A 16,222-nucleotide genomic window follows, 5' to 3' on the forward strand; every position below is an offset into this window, starting at 1 on the left:
CGTGTGTCTGTATCTGTGTGGGGTGCGTAGGTGTGGGCACATGCGTGTATCTGTATTGTGTGGGGGTGCGTAGGTGTGGGCACATGCGTGTATCTGTATTGTGTGTGGGTGCATAGGCGTGGGCACCTGCGTGTCTGTATCTGTGTGTGGGTGCATAGGCGTGGGCACCTGCGTGTATCTGTATTGTGTGGGGGTGCGTAGGTGTGGGCACAAGCGTGTGTCTGTGTCTGTGTGGGGGTGCATAGGCGTGGGCACCTGCGTGTGTCTGTATCTGTGTGTGGGTGCATAGGCATGGGCACCTGCGTGTCTGTATCTGTGTGTGGGTGCATAGGCGTGGGCACATGCGTGTGTCTGTATCTGTGTGGGGTGCGTAGGCGTGGCACATGCGTGTGTCTGTATCTGTGTGTGGGTGCATAAGCGTGGGCATCTGCATGTGTCTGTATCTGTGTGTGGGTGCATAGGCGTGGGCACCTGCGTGTATCTGTATTGTGTGGGGGTGCGTAGGTGTGGGCACAAGCGTGTGTCTGTATCTGTGTGTGGGTGCATAGGCGTGGGCATCTGCGTGTGTCTGTGTCTGTGTGGGGGTGCATAGGCGTGGGCATCTGCGTGTGTCTGTGTCTGTGTCCGGGTGCATAGGCGTGGGCACCTGCGTGTGTCTGTATCTGTGTGGGGGTGCATAGGTGCACTGTACTACATAGTTGTTAGAGTCCCTGGAGCTAGATTACAGACAGTTATAGAACATTTGATGTGAATGCTGGATCCTCCACAACAGCAATACACATGCTTAACCACTGAGCCATCCGTCCAGTCCCTTCATGTGTTCTCCTATGTACAGAATGGGTGTATATACATATATGAAGTTCTATGTGTGTTGGCCTTTGTGTGTGTGTGTGTGTGTGTGTGTGTGTGTGTGTGTGTGTGTGTGTGTGTGTGATTAAAGGGGAAAGGGACCAGCAGGAAGGGGGAAATAGATGGGGAAGGAAGGACTATGGGGTAAATATGGATGAAATACAATGATAATATGACTAAAGATGTCAGATAACTCATGAAACATAGAGATGGCTTTAGAAACCCTGTGCAGTGACTGCTGACTGAGGGTACAGTGCTGCTCGCCTCACCCATCCGCAAACACGCTAGACATGGCTGCCTCCACTCTGCTGTTCAGAATAGCGGGGCTCACATGCCGTACCTTTGAGAACTAACTTGAAGAAACTTGGAATTACCAAGATGACAGTTTGAAACACACACAGCCATCCATTATATTTCACAGGGAGCCTCATTTCAAGTGGACATCTCTGCCTTGAGATGCCAGCTCTTAATACCACAGACTACGGTGGTCATCCGGGAGTGATGTGTTCCAACTCTTTCTCAGCTTCTGTTCTAATGACTTGTGTACATGCTTTAAGGCGTATGTGAGGCAGACTGTAGTCACACAAGCTTTTCCTTAAAGGGAGGTGTGGTTAAAGTCATGTACAGACAGTGAACCCAGGCTCATGGTTGCTGAGGAAGAGGTTGACTGCTCAAAGTGTGGTCCATGGACCAGCAGTAGCAGCATCCCCTGGGAGTCCCTGAGAAATCTCAGGCCCTCTGCCCTGATGTAGATTCAGAACCTGCATCTTAGTAGATTCCAGATGGGCTCTGGCTACATTCCAGTTAAGGACAGAGTCAAGTTGTGTCTTCCTGACAATTACACATTTGAATCAAAGTAGGTTAAGGTTAATTTTTAAAAATTTATCTGTATTTTATGTGTATGAGTGTTATGCCTACATGTGTGTATGTACAGTACATTTATATGCAAGGTCCATGTGAGAGCTGCAGGTCTCTTAACACCTGAGCGTCTCTCCAGCCCTGCAGCTGATGGCGTTTGAAAAGGGAAGCTGCACTCTCTTGAGCTGTGCTGGACACTTCTATAGTGACCTCAGTGGATGCTGCGGATGTAGAGCATGGCGGTCCTGTGCCCCACGCCAGGCAGTCAGGCAGGGTGTGGGACTGGAAAAGCAGAAACCTGTAAACCGGGACTTCCTGTCACTCAGCTGACTGTGACCCTCATGGGAAGCTAGCCTTGCTATTACTGCGGGCAGATGTGAGCCTTGTTCTGAACCAGCAAATGTCATGGATATTTGATTTTACTCAGTGTTCTGTTCCTGATTTAAAAAAATGTCAATTATTCATTTTTATGAATATTAGCTCTATGATTTGTGTGTGCACATGCGCGTGTGTGTGCATGTGTGTGCGTGCGTGCGTGCATGTGTGCGCACATGTGCGTGTGCTTGTTTCATATCATAAGAGGCTGCAGGAGTTGAAGAGAGCAGGGCTCTTCCTCTGGCTGCTCCCCTTCTTCCTGTAGCCCAGAGCACTGAGAGGAAGGCTCTTCATTTATGGTTGGCCTTTCAAGGAAAACAGCAAAGGCCTAGTGTTAGTTGTGGGGTGGTTTATCTGGCAGAGAGCCAGCACTGGCTGTCAGCGCTGAGGCAGTATGTGGGGAGATTTTCTCTAAAGTAACGGTGTAGTATTTTGATGTTCCCTGTAACAGGCACCTACTTGGCAGCACACAGCTCCTTGAGAGTGTGTGGTGACAGTGTCATCATTTCCAGAATGGTCCTGTAGATACCAAACCTTTTTGACTAAGGTGGTGACAGAGACCGGGAAATCAGAGCAGGCAGTGGCCTGGTTGGCTCATTCTCCCCTCTCTTCCTGACCTCCCCTGGTGCCTTGTACTGACTGCAGAAGCTGTGTTTAGTAAAGACCCACAGGGGTTTCTCCTTTTGCCATTTTTTCCCTCTCCAGCATTTCTAAACCTTCAGTGTTAGCGGGAACTTTGAACTCAGGCATTCTCATTTCATTGTTGTAGATTGCTTGTTTTGCAGAGATATACAAATCATATAAAATTCCTTTTTTGGTTAGTGTTAACCTGTATCACAAGGACTTTGAGTCTTTAAATAAAGAAATCAAAGAAGACACCAGAAAATGGAAAGATATCCCATGCTCTTGGATAGGTAGGATCAACAAAGTAAAAATGGCAATCTTGCCAAAAGCAATATTCAGATTTAACACAATCCCCATTAAAATCCCAGTACAATTCTTCACAGACCTTGAAAGAACAATTCTCAACTTTATATGGAAAAACAAAAGACCCAGGATAGCCAAAACAACTCTGTTCAACAAGGCAATGTCCGGAGGCATCACCGTCCCTGACTTCAAGCTTATTACAGAGCTGTAGTCCTGAAAACAGCTTGATATTGGCACAAAAATAGACAGGTAGACCAATGGAATAGAATTGAACACCCCGATATTAACCCATACACATATGAACACCTGATCTTTGGCAAAGAAGCTAAAATTATACAATGGAAAAAAGAAAGCATCTTCAACAAATGATGCTGGCATAACTGGAGGCTGACATGTAGAAGACTGCAGATAGATCCATGTCTATCTCCATGCACAAAACTTAAGTCCAAATGGATCAAAGACCTCAACATAAATCCAGCCAAACTGAACCTCTTAGAAGAGAAAGTGGGAGGTACCCTTGAAGAAATTGGTACAGGAGACTGCTTCTTGAACATAACTCCAGTAGCACAGACACTAAGATCTAGATTAATAAATGGGGCCTCCTAAAACTGAGAAACTTCTGTAAGGCAAAGGACACAGTCAGCAAGACAAAAAGGCAATTCACAGAATGGGAAAAGATATTCACTAGCCCCACATCTGACAGAGGGCTAATCTCCAAATTTACAAAGAACTCAAGAAGCAAGCCTCCAAAACACCAAAGGATCCAATTAAAAAATGGGGTACAGAACTAAATAGAGAATTCTCAATAGAGGAGTCTAAAATGGCTGAGAGACACTTGAGAAGGTGTTCAACATCCTTAGCCATCAGGGAAATGCAAATCAAAACAACTCTGAGATACCATCTTACTCCTAAAATCAAAAACTCCAATGACAGTTTATGCTGGAGAGGATGTGGAGAGAGAGGAACACTCCTACACTGCTGATGGAAATCAGTATGGAGATTCCTCAGAAAAATGGGAATAAATCTACCACAAGAACCAGCAACTACACTGTTAGGCATATATCCAAAAGATGCCCATTCATACAATAAGGATGTCTGTTCCACTATGTTCATAGCAGTATTATTTGTAACAGCCAGAACCTGGAACCAACCTAGATGCCCCTCATCTGAAGAGTGGATAGAGAAAATGTGGTACATTTACACAATGGAGTACTATTCAGCGGAAAAAACAATGGGATCTTGAAATTTGCAGGTAAATGGATAGCACTGGAAGAAACCATACTGAATAAGGTAACCCAGTCACAAAAAGACAAATATGGTATATACTCACTTATATAGGGATTTTAGACATGGGTCAGGGGGGTGTCAGCATCCAGTGAAGCAGAGGCAGACACCCACAGCTAAACACTGAACTGAACTCCTGGAATCCAGTGACAGAAAGAGAGGAGTGATGAGCAGAGGAGTCAAGACTGGGCTGGTTGAACCCACAGAAACAGCTGACCTGAACAAGGGGGAGCTCTTAGACCCCAGACTGATGGCTGGGTGGACAGCATGGGACTGATTCAGACCCTCAAATGTGCTTGTTAGTAAGGAGGCCTAGGTAATCTATGGAGCCTTGGGTAGTACTTATACAAATAGACTTTGGCTGCCCATCCCACAATGAGGGATGCTCTCTCAGCCTGGACTCTTGAGGGAGGGCCTAGGCCCTGCCCTGGATGAAATGACAGACTCTGGAGATCCCCCATCGAGGGCCTCACCCTCCCTGAGGATTGGAGTGGGGATTGGGTGGGGGCTGGGGGGCCTGGTGGGAAGACATGGGAGGAGGGGAGGGAGAGGGAGCTGGGATTGACATGTGAAGCAAGCTTGTTTTTAACTTAAGTAAAAATAAAAAAAAAAGAAAACCCCTTTTTTCTGAATATTCTGTAAGCATCATAGGAACATCCTGGTTTGCTCTCCTCCCGCATTCCACTGAATGCAGGACCAGGGTGAGTGTAAAGCGCCTCCCACTAATGCTCTCTCCTTGGACGTCTTGCCATCTTCCTGCGTCACACACGTGCCACCAGCCCAATCTTCTAACGCTATCCTGACGTCCTGTCGGGATGAAGGCTCATTCCACTGTTTCTTTGCTTTCTAGTTGCCTACTCCATTGCTTTAGCCACCGGAGAGACTGCTTTCCCTCAGGCTCGTTCTAATCATGCATCTGCTAGGCTCTGATTACCCACCAGCTGAGTAACAAGCACCCCCTCTTGTTCCTGGAGCGTTGCCATACTGACTTGTATCTCTGTCCCGTTCCCATGTACCAGAACACTAATTTCCATTGTCTGCCGCCCTGTGGCTAATTTCCGTGACACCTCAAGGATTTCACTACCTGCTTCATGATCTAAGAAATGCCTCCTGATCCTGGACAGTAGAATAAGTCCTGTACGCCTCTGTGCCTGTCTGCACTCGCTTGTGGGCACGGGCGCAGATGCCTGCAGGGACCGGAGGCATCGCACCCCCTGGAGCTGCAGTTCCTGGCAGTTGTGAGCCATCAGATGTAGGTGCTGGGCACGGAACCCAGGTCTTGTGCGGGAGCAGGGAATGCTCACAGCTGCCGCGCTGTCCCCCAACCCCTTAGACTCTACTTTTCTTAAGGGCAGTACCTGACTTGGTGGCACCAACCGCATGTGGCTTGTCTCCATTTCTTAACTCAGTCGGGCCACAAACCCACGGGCAACACTGCCACGGCGGCCTGGGCCCTCCCACATCAGTCACTACTCAAGGAAATGGGTCGGCGGAGCTGCCCGCAGGCCAGTCTGATGAGGGCGCTTCCTCAGGTGCCTCCTTTCAGATGATCCCGGCTGTGTCAAGTGGCAGAGCGCAACCAGCATGCAGACCTACAGCCGGCTCGTTCCTTTCTCTGCTGTTTCTTTAAAACAGAAATAGCCGTTCTGACCATTCTAACTGAACCTAGTGTTGCTTTGGAGGAGGGAGAAAAAAAAAAGATTGGCTTGGCTGGGTGAGTCTTAACCTCTCTTCCTGTTTCCCAGAGGTGAAGAATTTGTTCTTGACAGCTGACATTTAGTAGCTTTTTATCTGGCTGCAGAAATGCCCCAATCTGAGTTAGTTCTTGCCCCTGCCTCTCACAGTTACTTCTAAAAAGAGCAGTGAGCAAAGCCGTGTCTCTTCTTTTTATGACTGAATTTTAAACTCTGCCTCCTGGCTTAGGGAAGGGGATCCACTGAAACTTGAAATGACTTGGTTAGATACAACTTAGGTTATGGCATCTGTGACTTAGATACCAAAGTGAGATCTGCTACACGTTTATTCCTTAAAAGTTACTTATAACTTTCTGTCATGCCTTTTATTTAAAGGAATAGTTGATAATTTTTAAAGATTTTTTAAAGTAGCTTTAAATTATATATGCCCAAAGACCCAAATGAGCTCAGCTCACAAGTTATTCATACTTCATAGGAAGAATTCAGGCTTCACTATTTTGCCTGAAATCGCTTCAAATGTTTAACACAACATGTGGAAGCAGGATTTACTTAGACATGTGTGTTTACTTAGACATGGCTTAGGGAGGGTCATTCCCAGGCTGTGGTGCCTTCTTTGGAATGGTTGAGGTTAGACATCCTCCCGTCTCCGGTGCCACGTACATGAGAGGCCCATTCAGCGGGAGACCAGAGAACTCCCTTAAGCTTCTCCAAGGTTGCCTCTAGGAAACGACCCAGAAGCAGGCTGTTTTCCTACGAAGGACCCAGGTATTCTGAACCAAATAGGCAGAGTAACTTGACCCTCTGCAAACTGCACAAAGTGCTCAGATACTAAAGGTACATGGATACCTTCAGACCTGTTTCCTAGGATGGTTCCCTGTTGTGGTGTCAAAAGAATATGCAAATTAGGGGGAGGGCGGTGAGCTTGTTCATACAATCAATTGACAGGGCAGCTTCTACGTCCTCAGTGACAAGCTTCCTTAATTGACTTCCAGAAACAAGTCTCCTCAGATAGCTGTGTTATAGAATTCCCTGTTTCTCTGAGTTCTTCAGTAAAAACTCTTGAGACTTTGTGAAGATCTCAGCTGGACCCAGGCTTTAAATACTGTGTGGCTGTGTGGACACTGATGATCTTTGGGCCCAGGCCTTAAATACTGTGTGGCTGTGTGGACACTGATGATCTTTGGACTACGTCTCCAGCCACCTGACTTGATAGTGTTTGTGTTTATTCTCCCTCCCTCCCTCCTGTATCTCAGGCTGCTCTTGAGCGTGTCCTATGGTGGAGTATGACCTTGAACATCTGATTTTCCTGTCTCCTGAGTACTGGGATTTCAGGTGTGTTGTGCCTGGTCATGCAGCAGGGGAGATTAAACCGAGGGCTTTGCAAATGCTGGCGAGCAGTCTACCAACTGAATTATAGCCCCGCTTCAAATTTGAATATACTTTCAACTGGGTAGTTTCTACACAGATGTCAGCGGGATATGTCACATTTAAGATAGATGAAACTGAATTCTCAGTCTTCTCTTGCCCTGTCAAACCTGTGCCAACCTAACTATTCCCCGTCAGGATTGTGGCATTTTCATCCATTCCCTTAGCTTCAAAGACAAGAATGCTTGGAATCATATCGTCTACTTTCTTCCTTTTGCACCCCACAACCTGTCGCTCAGACATCATGAAGAGTCTACCTCGAAAACAGAGCCCATAACCATCCCACTTGGGTGCTAGTGTCTGTCGTCTGGACCATGGGGACAGTCTCCCAGCTGCCCCTGAAACTCGAAGGGAAGGATGTTCTTAAAATGATCACGCCATGTCACATCTGTGTTTGGTGCCCTTCAGGATTGGTGCCAGGATGCTAAAGGCATGTCACAGTGTGTCCAGGATGACAGAGACATGTCACAGTGTGTCCAGGATGACAAAGGCATGTCACAGAGTGCCCCAGGATGACAGAGGCATGCTACAATGTGTCCAGGATGACAGAGGCATGTCATAGTGTGTCCAGGGTGACAGAGGCATGTCACAGTGTGTCCAGGATGACAGAGGCATGTCATAGTGTGTCCAGGGTGACAGAGGCATGTCACAGTGTGTCCAGGATGACAGAGGCATGTCACAGTGTGTCCCAGAATGACAGAGGCATGTCACAGTGTGTCCAGGATGACAGAGGCATGTCACAGTGTGTCCAGGATGACAAAGGCATGTCACAGAGTGCCCCAGGATGACAGAGGCATGTTACAATGTGTCCAGGATGACAGAGGCATGTCATAGTGTGTCCAGGGTGACAGAGGCATGTCACAGTGTGTCCAGGATGACAGAGGCATGTCATAGTGTGTCCAGGATGACAGAGGCATGTCATAGTGTGTCCAGGGTGACAGAGGCATGTCACAGTGTGTCCAGGATGACAGAGGCATGTTACAATGTGTCCAGGATGACAGAGGCATGTCGCAGAGTGTCCAGGATGACAGAGGCATGTCGCAGAGTGCCCCAGGATGACAGAGGCATGTTACAATTTGTCCAGGATGACAGAGGCATGTCATAGTGTGTCCAGGATGACAGAGGCATGTTACAATGTGTCCAGGATGACAGAGGCATGTTACAATGTGTCCAGGATGACAGAGGCATGTTACAATGTGTCCAGGATGACAGAGGCATGTCATAGTGTGTCCCAGGGTGACAAAGGCATGTCACAGTGTGTCCAGGATGACAGAGGCATGTCACAGTGTGTCCTGATCTTCTCCAGGCTTTGATGTATGTGTTGTTATGTGCAAACAAGAGGATTTGGGAGGTTATTTCTGCTAGTCAGTCCCATGTCCCCAGAAGGGTTATCTTGTGATCCTCTCTGTTTTTCCTGTGTTTAGATTCACTCCTCCATTCCATTCCAGAAGTAACGTCATCTAGTCTCAAGGCAAGGGGAAGTTGGTGTTCCCATGTGTCTTTCTGAGACCACACAATGACATGGCCTTTCCATCAACTCTCAGGAGGGTGACAAGTGATCACTCAGCCAGAGACTCTGGTCACTGCTTCTTCCTGAGCAGATGACTGTTCCCTTACACTGTGAATCACGAGGTGGCCAGAGCCGGTCTCTGGTTCCCAGGGTCACAGCACATCAGCTGTTACCTGATACTGGGCTCGTTCGGTGGCCTTCCTGGACCTAGGCCCATCCTCTGAGACGCCTTCCTTGAGAAGGGGGTTTCTGTGATTTCCTCCTTGGGGACAGAAATGGTTTTAGTGCACCTTGATAGGCTATGAGATATTTAGTGGCTCACAACAGCATGCACTCATGTGTGTACACACACACACACACACACACACACACACACACACACACACACCAGATCAACATTAGGGTGTGGATCTCTCAGTGGTTAGGCCAGGCAGGATGGCTGGCCAGGGATTCCCAGGAGTTCGCCTGTCTCTGCCCCCTGGTGCTGGGATTATAAACCCTTCCAGGCCTGGATTTTTATAGTGGTTTTGGATAGAGCTCAGGGCCATTCCTCAGGCTTGTATGACAAGCTCTTTAAGGAGTAAATATTTCTTAGGGCCCTCTTCCCCATCTTAGTCTCTGCTACTAGAGATGTCGCATACGGCAGTGTATCGTGACCAAATCTCATCAAAGATCTGGAGTCTTCTGTCTTAGTTTTCCAGGGAAGAAGTAAGAACATGACTAAGTCTCTGACCAAGGGTTGAAACAAGATGGCTGGCTTCTGAGCCAGTTAGTTGTGGGAATTAATTTATTCCAGATGGGCTGTTTTGAAGTCAACTTACTCTTTTATGTCTCAAAAATTATGCTACCTCAGAAGGATGTGCTGCCGGAAACAGTAAAATAAGAATAACCAGTTGACGTCTGCTTAATGAACCACAGTCTCACACCTGGGGAACACCAATTCCTCTTTTAATGCTTTCTCCTTTAAATTTTATGTAAATCATACCCAGACGGTTGATAGACTCCTAAATTGCTTTTCACAGTGTGTGGAAAACTTGGAGATTCATCTTTAAATGATTATAACAAATATTCATATGTACTATACTGTTTGCAGTGTGTGTGTGTGTGTGTGTGTGATATGAGTTGTATTTGTGTATCTGAGTGTGTATATGAATTGTGATAATGTGTGTAGTATGTGTGTGTGATATGTTTTTTGAGTGTGTATATGGATTGTGATAGTGTGTAGTATGTTGTGTGTGATATGCGTGTGATAAGTGTATGTGAGTGTATGTGATATGTATGCGTGTGATAAGTGTATGTGAGTGTATGTGATATGTGGGTCGTGTATGTAAGTGTGTGTGTATATATGGGGTGTGATAGTGTAAGTGTGTGTGGTATTTGGTGTGTGTGTGTTCAAATGGTATTCTTTAGGGATTTTATGGCTAGGCCTCTGGTAGAGCAGCCTCATCATGCCCAGGAAGGCCAACTCACTCCCCAGCTGGTGCAGAGCGTCTGTAGCGAGCCACCTAAGATAGATAAATAACATCCTGTATCGATCCTTCATTGTACCTCGTGTTACCTCAGGCCTGCTGGGCTTAGGAAACTCCTTGCACGTCTGACAGCATGCAGCTTCCGGGGGTTCCCCAGGCTAACGCTGTTGCTACACAGAAGTCCACAGAGAGATGACTTCAGATGCGGGCTAGCCATTTGCTCATGCTTCTCCTGATGGCCCAGCTGTGTGCAGTCTCAGGGTGGGTCTGTATGGGGAGCAGCCAACTCAGTCATCAGTGGGTGGGGTGGACCAGGCATGCTAGCAAGCCTCTGTAGCCATGCCAAAACCCAAGGCTTGTGTGTCTGACTATCCTTTGTTACACCCTGCTTCTCCAGAATGCCTGCCCATAATTGCCTCATAGTCTTTCTTTTAATTTGTATTGTGTGTGTGTGTGTGTGTGGATGTGTGTGTGGATCTGTGTATGCGTGTACATGCTCTTGTACACATCTGAGGATGTCAGAAGACAACTTGTGGGAGTCTGTTTCCCCCTTCTGCCATGTGGGTCTCAGGGATTGCACTCAGACCATTCCTTTGAGCTGTCTCACTGGTCAAATGCAGACTGTCTTTAGTTTATCTTTCATGTTTGTAGAATTTTCCCAGTTTCTCCTCTGTAGGGTTGAGCCCCTTAAAGGCCTTACAAATTAATATTCTGAGTGATACATGAAAACTATTTTCTTCTTTAAAAAATGAAAACTTCAGAATTACAGCTGAAGTCCCTTTTAATCATCCTCACACTGCTGCCCCAAGTCCCTGACCCCCAGAGGCCTCTCCATCCAGGGACCACTGCTGCGATTGGCTGTGTGTCTCTTGCTAATTTTATTCTTAGTAGATGGAAACCAATGGAAGTGTGTTTCCCTTGAGCCCCCTCTCCCCAAATGTCTTTGTATTGTCACCCATATAACCGCATCGTCTGTACCTCATTCTATAGCATCTTATTCAGAGACAGACTCTAGGTTGACCCCAGCTCTTCCTCTCTCCTCCTTATCCCCTTCATCCTTCCTCTCCCTCCGTCTTCCTTGTCACTCTCTCTCTGTCCTTTCTTTGAGGTCCCAGGTTGGCTGCAAAATCCTAGGTTAGCCTCCTAAGTGCTGAGAACATGCTCAACCTGCTTGGAGACCTTTCAGTGGCATGGAAATACATACATACACATATATATATACATATATATGTATGTATGCATATGAACACATGTGAGCGTGTGTTTGAGCATGTGTCTGTGTATGTGTGAGCATGTGTGTGTGCGTTGCGTGTGTGTATGTGAGCATGTTTGTTTGCATATGTGTGAGTGTGTGTGTATGAGTGTGTGTGTATATGAGAGTGTGTGTGTCTAGTTATTTACCATAAATTATTTGTCAGCAGTGCTGTTTTGTCAGTTGCATTCATGAAATATTTGGGACTTAATTAACCCGTGATTCTTTTTATAGAAGAAGGGTGCAGAATTTCACCCTTTGTTTCTCTCTTCAGGTCTCAGAAGGCCGAGCTTCACAATGAAGGCTACATCTTGGAACTGGATGAGTGCTCCTCCTTAGAACACCTGGCAGCCCAGAAGCTCATCCCAGAGTTCATTAAGAAGGTAAGCATCACAATGAGACCAGAGGAACGGGCTCACAGAGCAGGCTCCTAGAGAGCAGGTAGAGGGGTCAGCCACACCACAGAGGACAGCTTGGGATGACTCTGAAACAACATGGCTCTTCTTCCCAGGCTGAGGCAACCTCATGCCTTGTCTTGTAGGACTGGAGTGGGATCCCAGCCCAACGGCCTACAGGCTCACTACTGGATGCACTCAAACCCTCAAAGGGTCCAACTCCCAGATGCCGCCTCTTGTTTGTCCTGGTGGTTCTCTGTTGCTACAGGCTCCTTTCTTTCCTGGCCTGCATAGCCTGCAAGTAGGCCAGAGTCCCAAGGCCACAGGCCTGCTGTTGTACTAGGCAACAAGGCCTGCCTGCAGGGACTGCCTGCCTCCAAGAACTGTGCTGGTGTAGAGCTTGTTCCGCGTTGGAGGTGGTCACAGGCATTGTCACACCCAACTCCCAGGCACCGTTTGAGTTCCACAGAAGGGACACCTGCACTCCAGACGGGGGCTGAGATCTGTCTTCATGTGTACCATGTCCTCTTGTATGTCGTCTCCCATGTGCTGCCGTGAGCCCTAGGCAGTGTCCAGAGAGTACTGACGCTCATCTACATGCATGCACAGGCTGTCATGCGACATTCCTGTGTACTGTGGCAGGCCTATAATAGGCTGCCTTTTTGTTTTGTTCATGTGGTCTAAGCTGGCCTCAAAGTCACTGCATAGCCACCAATGGCCCTGAACTCCTAATCATCATTGCCTTTGCTCCAGATTATGGGTATGTGCCACCATGTCTGGTTTATGTGAACTGAGAATCTTGGTCATGTTAGGCAAGCATTTGACAAGCTGAGTTACAGCTCTCACTGCTTTATGTTTTAAATTAAATTGTGTGTGTGTGTGTGCGCGTGTGTGCGTGCGTGCGCGCATGCGTGCGTGCAAACATACACATGCATACAGAGAGGGAGGGTAGAGGGTACATCCTAAATTAAAGATGAAAGAGCATAGTATAGCAGACACATAGATAAGCAATAGTCATTTTTGCAAGTCTTACCTTCTGTACACTTGCAGGTGATGGACTTTCTTAGGACTGGTTAAAAACTACGAGTTTTTACACCAGCACTACCATAGGTGTGTGAGCAAAGCGGTTGTACAGTGACACCGTGGCAGCTTTGGCGTCACTAGGCAATGGGAATGTTTCAGTGTCTTTATCATCTTATTGTACCACAGTGGCACCTGAAGCCCGTTTTGACGTCACAAGGAACTTGACTCTAACTGACCTGCACAGGCCCAAGCAGCCAGTTTTTGTACTTGCTAGTAAATCTTGTTGATTGTCAGCTCTGAGCCAGGAATAGAACTGGTTTCTGGGATACAGAGAACAGACTCACTGTGGCGTCGAAGGGCGGGCGGGCACAGAGCACAAACACTGTGGAGGCTGCCTGTGTGGTCCGGGGATAGAGAGGTGCGGAAACTGAGATGGCGAGGTGAGGAGTATGTCGTGATATGCCTGTGCTGGTCCAGGCTGTGAGTCTCCAGGCACAGGAACTGGCATCTCTGAGAGACTGAGGCAGGGGGAGCAGGTGGGTCCTAAACATCACACACAGAAACCACATGAAGAGACGGGGAGGGGCACAGAAGAGGCCGCGAGAGCCAGCCCTCGGCAGAGACTGCTGCAGGGGACGCTGTGTGCAGTAATGCAATTGTGCTTTAAGGGCGTTTGTTTTCTTCCATTGTCTTCCTTCAACATTTGTTGAGCATGTAGACTCCCGGGCCCTGGGATCATCAACTCACATGGGAAGGAGCCAGGAACCCTTGACCAGGAGTCAGATGAGCTCTGAGGTTCAGATCTAGCTAGTTTTACTAGCATCCTGGGGGGTTTCTACTCTAGTAGACTATAGGTGCTTATTTAGAAATGGAGGTGGGTTTGTCTGTGTCTATACATGTATAGATGCAAGAACAGTATTGTTTTAAATCATGTATGTGTCATATATCAGTAGGGCCATCTTCTTTGCAAATGATACTCTAATAAAGTTGAATAGGGACATCCTAGAGGCTGAAATCACTTGATGACCTGAAGCATGGGGGAACTTGTGATTGCAACTCTGCTGCTTGGGATAGCTGAGGGGTGTGTGGGGAAGTTGTCAGAGAGAGGCTCTGTATGCCATCCCCAGTGTGCTCATTTGAAAGCTAATTATAGGTGCCTTGGCCCTAACCAGGCCATTGTGTGGTGGACCCATTGTGTCAGACGTTCAGGAAGCAGTACCCTGCGTTGTGGGTTGCTGGGCTGCTGGGCTTCCTTAATGCAAATTCTGTAACATCTGTATAGCGTGTAAGCCTTGGATGGCATCAGCCATATTTCATCTAACCTTTTTTCTTTTTTAAATTAGAAAGAATCTTGTTTTACATGTCAATCCCAGTTCCCTCTCCCTCTCCCCTTCCCTGGCCCCCCTGGCCCCCTATCCCATCCCCTCTCTGCTCCCCAGGGAGGGTGAGGCCTTCCATGGGGGATCTTCAAAGTCTGTCATATCACTTAGACCAGGGCCTAGACCCTCCCCCTGTGTCTAGGCTGAGAGAATATCTCTCTATGTGGAGTGGGCTCCCAAAGTCCATTCGTATACTAGGGATAAATACTGATCTACTAACAGAGGCCCCATAGACTGCCCAGACCTCCAAACTGACATCCACGTTCAGGGGGTCCCAATCAGTCCTATGCTGGTTTCCCAGCTATCAGTCTGGGGTCCATGAGCTCCCCCTTGTTCAGGTCAGTTGTTTGTTTGGGTCTCTCCAGCCTGATCTTGACCCCTTTGCTCATCACTCCTCCCTCAACTGAATTCCAGGAGTTCAGCTCAGTGCTTAGCTGTGGGTGTCTGCTTCTGCTTCCATCAGCTACTGGATGAAAGCTCTAGGATGGCATTTAAGGTAGTCATCAGTCTCATTATAGGGGAAGGGCATTTAAGGTAGCCTCTCCACTATTGCTTAGATTGTTAGTTGGGGTCATCCTTGTAGATCTCTGGACATTTCCCAGATTTCTCTCCAAACCTATAATGGCTCCCACTATTATGGTATCTCTTATCTTGCTCTCCTCTATTCCTCCCCTGACTCAATCTTTCTGCTCCCTCATATCCTCCTCTTCTCCCCTACTCTTTCTCCTAAATCCTTCTCTCTTCCTCCCATGCTCCCAATTAGCTCAGGAGATCTTGTCCCCTTTCCCTATGTCCGGGGGACCATGTATGTCTCTCTTAGGGTCCTCCTTGTTTCCTAGCTTCTCTGGTGATGTGTACTGTAGGCTGATAATCCTTTGCTCTATGTCTAAAATCCATATATGAGTGAGTACACACCATGTTTGTCTTTTTGTGACTGGGTTACCTCACTCAGGATGGTTTCTTCTAGTTCCATCCACTTGACTGCGAATTTCAAGTTTCCATTTTTTTCCCACTTAGTAGTACTCTGTTGTGTAAATGTACATTTTCTCTACCCACTCTTCAGTTGAGGGGCCTGTAGGTTGCTTCCAGGTTCTGGCTGTTACAAATGGTGTTGCTATGAACACAGTGGCACAGTTCATCAAACTTTAAACTTCTCTTTTAGCAATCTTCCTTCCTACTCATACATGTGAGTGTATAAAGACCACTGTCTAAGTTTTCATTCAGTGATTGGTTATAATTGACTCCTGCTCATTCTGTGTGTTTAATAAAAATCCTAGGCCTTATTTATAGTTTATGGCTGCTAGGGGAGGGAGTCAGGTTTTTTGTTCTCTGCCATTCATGTAGACTGACTTGAAGGCATGCCTGGCTCCCATGGCTGCTGTCATTACTATATATCTGGGTCATTTTTTCTGTGAAATAATGGCTCCTGCTCCTATGCCAAGTAAATTTGTCTTCAGATAAGATGTAATTAGCCCATTTGTCCTTATCCTGCTTTGTGACATAAGCTCATCCACTGCTCTGCATATTAGAGTTGAGTTCAAACCAAGCAGATTTTCCTCCCTTAAGAACAATGTCCCAACATTATTTTCCCACCAAATGTTTTAAAGTAGTGGAACCTTTGGCTAGAAAATGTGACTAGAAGGGGGACTCCACAACTTGGAAAGTAAAGTCGTATTCTTTGTGCCATGTAGAATTTTCTGAGGATGCTGTAATTTACGGTCCCCTCCCACAGTGACCCTTGTACAGGGGTCAAGAGAGCTGTGTAAAGATGAGGCTTCCCTT

At 47.1% G+C, this 16,222-nt stretch overlaps 1 protein-coding gene across 1 annotated transcript in view; it reads left to right on the forward strand.

Moving 5' to 3' along the window:
- The window catches only part of Rftn1 (raftlin, lipid raft linker 1), a 198,542-nt gene that overhangs the window by 99,749 nt on the left and 82,571 nt on the right, over positions 1 to 16,222 (forward strand). The window contains exon 4 of the mRNA XM_005072413.4: positions 11,918 to 12,026. Coding sequence (XP_005072470.1) covers positions 11,918 to 12,026 — 109 coding nt within the window. The remainder of the gene's footprint in view (positions 1 to 11,917; positions 12,027 to 16,222) is intronic.

The sequence above is a fragment of the Mesocricetus auratus genome, unplaced genomic scaffold, assembly GCF_017639785.1.
Source record: "Mesocricetus auratus isolate SY011 unplaced genomic scaffold, BCM_Maur_2.0 Super-Scaffold_100021, whole genome shotgun sequence".
Lineage (NCBI taxonomy): Eukaryota > Metazoa > Chordata > Mammalia > Rodentia > Cricetidae > Mesocricetus > Mesocricetus auratus.